Source organism: Gavialis gangeticus, unplaced genomic scaffold, assembly GCF_001723915.1.
Source record: "Gavialis gangeticus isolate Ggan-Ray unplaced genomic scaffold, GavGan_comp1, whole genome shotgun sequence".
Taxonomy (NCBI): domain Eukaryota; kingdom Metazoa; phylum Chordata; order Crocodylia; family Gavialidae; genus Gavialis; species Gavialis gangeticus.
The window spans coordinates 61,830,664-61,838,767 of NW_017729032.1; the positions used below are offsets into that span (position 1 = coordinate 61,830,664).

At 38.9% G+C, this 8,104-nt stretch overlaps 1 protein-coding gene across 1 annotated transcript in view; it reads right to left on the reverse strand.

Moving 5' to 3' along the window:
* Nucleotides 1-8,104, reverse strand: part of WDFY2 (WD repeat and FYVE domain containing 2) — a 153,705-nt gene that overhangs the window by 50,873 nt on the left and 94,728 nt on the right. The window contains exon 3 of the mRNA XM_019525350.1: nucleotides 5,380-5,453. Within this exon, the coding sequence (XP_019380895.1) occupies nucleotides 5,380-5,453 (74 nt within the window). The remainder of the gene's footprint in view (nucleotides 1-5,379; nucleotides 5,454-8,104) is intronic.

The following is an 8,104-nucleotide window of genomic DNA, read 5'->3' on the forward strand; positions in this document are numbered from 1 at the left end:
GGGGGGGGGGGGAAGAGTGTGCCCTCCAGATCTGCAAATGGGGCAAAGGTGGGCTGCTGCTGCGGGCTTTACCCCACAGGCCAAACTTTGTTGCTATGGTACCATTAAGCACTCAAAAGAAGCTGGCCCAAATTAGTGGCATGAGTTTGGGCCCACATGCCTGGGTATATTCACGTCCCAAACGTTCTAGCACAGGGGTTGTCAACTGGGGGTATGTATACCCCCGTGGTACTTGAGCAAGCCCTAGGGGGTACACGTGGTTGAGGACAGAGTGCTGCCATGCACCATCCTGTCCGCCCAGGCGGATGCAGGGGGGCGGGCAGGGGAAGGTGGCACGTGGCAGCTGCTGCCGCTCCCTATTTGGCCAAAGGCCCCCCCACCCCACCTTGCTCGGCGTCTGGCTGCCTGGGGTACACTGACCCAAAAAGGCTGAAAACCCCTGCTCCAGCCCCATAATCCTCTACACCTGGATTTTAGCTTGTAATGTCTTAACCTATGCTTATACACAGCACTGGCCTCTTGTGAAGAGTTTGGGGCAGATTTGTCAAGGTAATGGTCTGTAACTCATGTTCGCGATTTAAAAGAATTCCCAGTCATGCAAACTATCCCATCAAGTCTCTGCGATTCCAGTCGCATCATAGGCCCATGACTGAGAACTTCCAATTCTTCCTGCTTGTTTCCTAGGTTCTGACTTGGCGGATAGACATCTAGAGTAACTAGCAGACTGTCCTACTTTCTCAGGAAGGCCTTCCCTGTTGCCCCCTTCTGCTTGTGCTTCCTTCAGATCACCCACTTCCCCACTTACCTCAAGAATATATTAATATTATATATTATAACATATATAATATTTTACATAATAAATATTTATTTTATTTCTATACATTGTACAAGTGATAAGTTATATTTATTTTATATTATGTATATTTTATATATAAATATATTTATCAATTCTGAAGACAGAGCAAATAACTGGAGTAGTTCCAATCTCTGGGAATAGTTGTAAGCATTAAGCATGTCTGAAATGGCAGCCACCAATCAACTTATCTACAATATAATGGCTCTTAAGTGGCATCTGCATATTTCCCAATAGCAACATAATCTTTATTTACAAGAGGCTATTATGAAAGGCTTTGGAGGGATCCACTAAAAGTGAGGCCCAACTAATGAAGACTGTAGAGGCCAACCTATTTCAGACATGTTACGAGATAAGCCCTGACCCTTCCCGAAGTGCGGCTCCAATACTCTTCTCCTGCATTTCATTTGTGGCACATGTGCCACACAGAGGCTGCCCATGTCACAGGTTCGTCAACCCTGTAGCAGCTTGCCTACAAATGCCAAACTCTAAGAAATAAAACCAGGACTGGGTTGTATTACCCAATTTATGTACCTATGCAGCACAAAAATCCATGGATGTTTCTAAGTTTCTGCTGGCAATTATAAAACACAATTGTGTTCTCTCAAATTGTCCTACTTCAGCCTCTTTGCTCCTTTACTCAGATCCATCCCCCAACAGCCGAAGACTATAAAGCAGGAGAAGTATTTTAACAATAGTAACAAATCAATTATTGTGCTGAATTTCTAGCTCTTCACAGCAGTTGGAAATTGCTGTACCCTACTTATTTGTGTAGAATAAACATTACCTTAAGGACTGTAACTACAGCACCAAGTGTTTTACAGTTACACTTGCTTGGGGCAACGTCCTTTGGTATGTGCTGAACATTACAAGGAAAAAGTAAGCTTGACTTGCCATGATGTGCACAGGGAAATATACCTGCCTTAACCATCTTTCACTAAACCAGCTTTTGAGAGGCCTGTAGCACACTGCTGCAGTGCAGACATTGAGGATTTTCAGAACTGACTGCAAGTTCAAAGTAAAATATACAACAGTAACTGTCAACAACTGGACTCTGACCTTGACTGCTTTTACCCATCTCAAATAAAACAGCCCCGAAGCAGCAAGGTAGTACAAACACACACTTTGAATTTTGCTGTTGATGCTTAGAGAGGCAACACTAAATATTCATCTTCAGTTAAAATTTTGTAAGTGCTTCTGCACCTAAAAAAAGTTATTGCAGCATCATATAGGGAATGATGGTAGACAGAGTAGATATCAAGGAAAATAACTGAAATAAGTAAGTTAGCAATATATCAGTTACTTAGTTATGTTGTAATACACAGACCACAGGTACTTCTTATTGAGGACTTGAATATTATAACCACTGTGGTTTTTTAAGCATCTTTTTTTTTTTCAAAGAAAAAAAAGGAGTGCAAGGTAAGAAGCTTGTCATTAATCTGAGCACCATGCATAACAACTTCTCTCTGGCTTCATATTGCTTCCATTTTTTTTAACAAGTTACACATGCAATCCACAGCAGCACCATTTCCCAATTATATACAGTCTCTCCTACTTCATGTATTATCCTTTATCCTTCTGTAACCTATTTTTTGATTTTTTGATTCCCTTCAGTAGTCATGCTTTTACATGTTGATTCTTTTTCTGACAAAAGTGATTGCATTGGTTACTTCAGTGGACATTTAGCATTAATAGAGGGGACGCTGCTCAAGTAAGTCACGTCCTGATGCACTGCTCTTTGAAAATACTGACCTCTTTCCTAAAATGCTCTATAAAAGACATAAGTTAGTTTATATACACTTCAACACAGAGTTGCTGCTTCCATGGAATAAGGTTCTATGGTCAGAGCAATAGACTCACAGTTCCTGCTGATCTAATAATTTCTTTGGCTTGGTTTATTATAAAGGCAGAAGTCAACCAGAAGTTCAGCCCTAGATTACCACATATAAGGAACTACTTGGAGCAAACTTTTCTTCTTCCATCTGAGGCGGCTCCCATCCAGCACAGGCAGATCTTAACACAGACACAGAGCAACTATCTACTACAGGAGTAGGTTGAACAAGGTTGGGAAAGATTTTTTTTTTTTTAATGACTTACACTTCTCTTCTGTAGAGATTGCTGAAGCATCCCGGAGGATGAAGAAAAAAAAATTAGGAGGCTAAATGCCAACAGTGACTAAAGCAAGGGCTCCCATACTGTAGGCTAAATTGAGGCCTGCCCCTTTGAAATGGCCCTCCAGGAACAAAACTTTGGGGATCCCCATCCTCAAATGTCATTGATCCGTTTCTAAATACGGCTTATCAAATCACTGATTCATTATGAAAGCCTTTATGAGCCAAGGTAGGGCATCCTGAACACCTAAGAATGACAGCTTCATTTGGTATCCAGCATGCAGTATGGAAATACAGGTTTGCTACATAAATTTTTAGTTGACGTCTAGAAGGCCACACTTTCCTCACATTGTAACTCAAGTACTGTATCAGCCTGGAAATTCCACTTTTTCCAAGCTTTTATCACCTGGCAATCTAGAATTGGGCTGAACAAGTATCACAGTAGTTAATCTCTTGACAAAAGGATGAACCGTTTGAGAATCTACAAATCCTACACTTCATTGCTTATATTTAGACACGGAAAAACTGTGTCCCGTCTCGCTGACCTTACAAACCAAGTTGACAGACAATGCAATTTGGACTATGAGATACCCTGAGGGAGATTCATCTTGGGAGTCTTACTTTTGTTTATTTTTATACAAAGTAGCTGACAATATTCTTATCTGAAATGGGTTAGGAGATTATATCCCCAGAGGTAAACATGTTGGGTTCAGGATTTAAAAAATAATTTGCATAGCTATCAGTAAAAATTCTGCTGATCTTCCAAGGGGTATTATAAAAATGATCAAAGTGGGGTTTTTTTTAACTGGGAAATATTAATACCCAGGATTAAATGTTTTAAGGATTAAAGTTTTTCAGAAAAATGCAGAAGAGAGTTGGGATAACTAAAGAGTCTATATTTGAAGTAGGATATTCTTTCTGAGGGTTAAACTGTCTCTTTACTCATGTACTTTATACAGCAGAATCCATAAGGGACAAGCTAGAATAAAAATAAAATGTGAAAGATGTAAAATGTCAAACTTCTGGAGTAACTCATTTTGTACAAAATATCAATCTAATGAGTAGACTAGAGAAAAAGGTATCATTTAAATGTTCTTACTCCCAAAAGGTAAATATATTTAATTCTGCCACAATTTTTATATACATAATTTTACAGCACAGGAAAACAACATTACTTGCCCTCTTTGCCATGAGTGGGAAACTATCATTCCCTTCAAAGCTTGTCCCTTTATTTCAGAGTAGTAAGTTTGCTATTGGAGGAAAGTTTTCACTTCCAAAGGAACTTAAGTCTGAAGTTATGGAAATACCAGATCTCTTAAGACAGCTCTCCCAGCTCCAAACCAGGGGACTGGGAAGTTGTTCAAGAATGGAAGAACACAAACAAACAACAGTAAAAGGCCCCCAACACACAGTTTTAAAGCATCACCGTTCCCTAAGAAAGCCGACAGCCCCTTTACTAATAAGAAGTCTTATAATTCTATTATCCTGATTAAGTGTTCAGTCTACCAAGTGAGCCACCATGCTAAATTATAAATGGCTAAAAAGAGCCACTTCACATCTAAGAGTAAAAGAAGCTTTGTTTTACTCCCAGAGCTGGTCAGAATGGCTCTCCATCTTTTAGCTAGCTCCAAGATGGCCAGCCTCTGCTTCAACAGCCTGCAGTCTTTACCTGCAGAGTGAGCTCTGGCCACATCTACACGAGACACTGAATGTGCAGTTGTTACTGCGCAGTCATTTAGTGCTTGTATAAAACAAGCATAAATCAGTACTAAATGACTGCACAGGAACCCAAGTTACTGCGCAGTAGTGCCGACGAATGTCTTTGTGACACTATTACGCAGTAGCCTAATACTATATGCAGTAGCACTGCGTCAGGGTTGTCGCCACATGATGCTACTGCACAATCAGTGTCTCACGTAGACACGGCCTCTGAGAAGTTACATCAAATCTCCCTTCATTACCACCATAGTAAACTGCAAATGACTCCCATAAAGGAAGTGGAATTACACCTGCATGAAATTAGAGGGTAGCTGGACATAGTATTTGCACGCTGCTGTGGAATTATCACTTAGAATCAGTCAAATGGATCTGAGGAGAGAAACTGACCTTCATTTGCTGCTTTCAGAGAAGAGGTTAGTATTGGGGTGACTAATAATTTAGTGAAAGCTTCTTCCAAAGACATGCAAACCCATGCAATTTGTTGAACTGGCTACTAAACCCTCTAAGGCCAACTTATTTTTGTAGAGATTAGTATGAAATTTATCAAAAATCTGCCATTTTCTGCAGCTTCAATTTCTCTGGCAGCAGTGTTTGACTTTGCCATTTAGAGAACGCGAATAAAAACTTCTCAGCACAACAACATACATACTTCTCAAAGGGGAAGTATTTCAACTAAAAATCTTTGCGTGTACTTACTGAGATTGTACCATTGTCTAGACCTATGGACAGCCTTCTGGTTTCCGGGTTAAAAGACATGCATGAACATGGAGCTGAAAAAAATGAACATGTTGATGACGTTAACAAAACCATGATTCTCACTGAAGTTCTGGAGAGCCTAGCTAACTAATATACTTATGAAGCTATATTTTCTACTTTACCCCTTGACAGAGAAGATCAAAATTAGGTTTCCTGTAGTAACAGGATTGGATGCACAGCTCATCAGGAAATAAATCAATACCTCAACAGCTCTTCCTTATGTAATGATCTTGCTTCTTTCTTAAAAAAACAAATTAAGCAGGGAACTTATATAAAAGAGCAGTTTTGGTGTCAGACCCCTCTAATACTGAAAAGACATTTCAATTTTAATGCCTTTGTAGATTTAAAGAAAATGACCAATGCCATTTTTTCCATTCTTTTGGATTTTCACTTGCAATAAACCATAATACATTATTATTTCCAAGGTATGCATCCCATCTACAGATCTCCTGAAGAAGGAAACAACTCACTCATACTGAGTAGCAACACTAAGAGAGATTGCCATAGCAGTAATTCCATTATGGGCAATAATTTTCATTAGAATTACAAAGCATAACTCATGACCAGAAGCAGTTATCATCAAGATAATATTCTGCCCAGTATCTAGGACCCATTACTTCAGCGATGGCACTATAAAACTTCTCAACACACACTCTTAAATTTCCTTATAAAAATACGAACCTTACGCTACTATGATAATTCGGCAATGTTAAACACATTTATGTATATGCAATTTTCTGTTAAGAATCAGAGTAATGCTTGGACTCTATTTCAGCTTTCTAAATCAGTCTAGGTTTGCAGCGACAGTTTTTACATCTCACTACTGTAGCACAAAGCTTCTTGTTCTCAGTCAAGTTCTTACAGAAGAGATGCAAGATGTGGTAATTGGCAAATAGCAGCAGGAGGGGCGAGGAATTATTGCTTCTTTTGGATTTCACTATCAAATTATTGCTTCTTTCGGATTTCACTATCAATGCTTGAAATTAAGTATGAAAATCTGGATGTGAACAACATTCTTAGTTCCACTTTTTCACAGTTTCTATTTCTTGTAGCCTTCCCCACTACTAGCTAGGTATTAGCACTTGCTTTTGCAACACTGCATGGCCTGAATGAATATCTTCAACTTGTCTTCTCCAATATGACTTTATATCTAAATTTGAAACTCTTATCCTAACATTTGGAAACCCAATGGATGCTCCATGCACATTAGTTAGCAGCATGGCCAGAATAAGAAAGGACAGCAGGCTAGGGAAAACCAAAGTTTGTGGCAGACTTAACCCACCACATGGAACTTAGTTTTGTTTGTAATGTAATTGATAGGAATTACAAATGTCTGTAATGTAATTCTCAGACATGGGCAATCAAGTGACTACATACCTAGTCTTCCCATTTCCCCCCAAATGCTGAATTTGACAACAAAAAAGAAAAAGCCTGATGTTAAAAAACCCCTCAAAACAAAAATACCTTGTCACCGTTAATGACGCTGTTATTTGACGTTATTAAAAGGGAAAGTGTGAAGAACACGGTTTCCTTTTCAGGTTTCTCATTTAAACCCAGTGAATTTAACCAATTTGGTTCAAGTTTTTACTGAGAAGAAAGTGAAATTTCTGGGGCTCTCTTTTATGACTGGGCTTTTAAAACTACAGGGGAGAGCTTAAGTTTTTTAAAAGGAATAAATGATTCTCATTTTAAAAAGCTTCATGAAAACATTACTACTCAGAAAATGTTACATTAAAAAATTCTATTTTACAAATAAAAAAATCAGATAAGAACAGCCTACATTCCAGGTGTAAAGTCTATCTTTGTTCTAAAATGTACTATCTACATCATTCATCTAAAACGTACCAAGTACCACCCATCTGATGAAAGAATCCTCACTACCAGAAACAATACTTTTAACAGGTTGAAATCTCAGCTTTTCAGAATCACTGCTAGTGAGATGATGCAACACAAATTAACTTGAAGTCTTCCAGGAAGAGACTAAGGGTGAGATTATGTTACAATTAAACCAGGTTAAGAACCCTTGCTTTAAACCAGGTTAAGAACCCCTCCCCCCGCCCTTTTTTTTTTTTAAACAGCTCTCCTCTTGAGTTTCTCAATTCAAGTTGGTCTAAATAGAATGATCCAGCAATCTCTTCCCTCACTAAAACTTTATCTCCTATATAAAATGGAGATGGTGCATAAGTTCCTTTACTTACAAACATGGTACAAATGACCCACCATTGACGTACAATTTTTCACTTTTGTCAGCTGATTACATAAGAATGAAAAAGGCTATATTCCACGGCACCTGTCCTCTGTTAAACGTAGATCAACACAATGAGCATAGCGCCAAGAATTCATGGAAGTCTCCCGAGGTGGGACATGGGCAATTCTGGTTTTGTATAAAAGCATGATAACTTGTATACCCAAAACATATTCTGATTTATGGTGCGTTTCACACTTCCCTAGTTTCAAATTGTGCAAAATATGAAACTAATAATAGCTAGTCAGAGTATGTTGCTTCCTCAAAAAATATTAGAAACTCCACCCTTCATCATTACAGAAAGCATTCTAATCTGTTTGGCACTTAAGGATTCTGGTGGCTGTTTTTTTGTTCCATAGACATTAGGGGCTAGAAGAGACCTCATGAGATCATTGGGTCCAGCCCCCCCACCATGGGTGG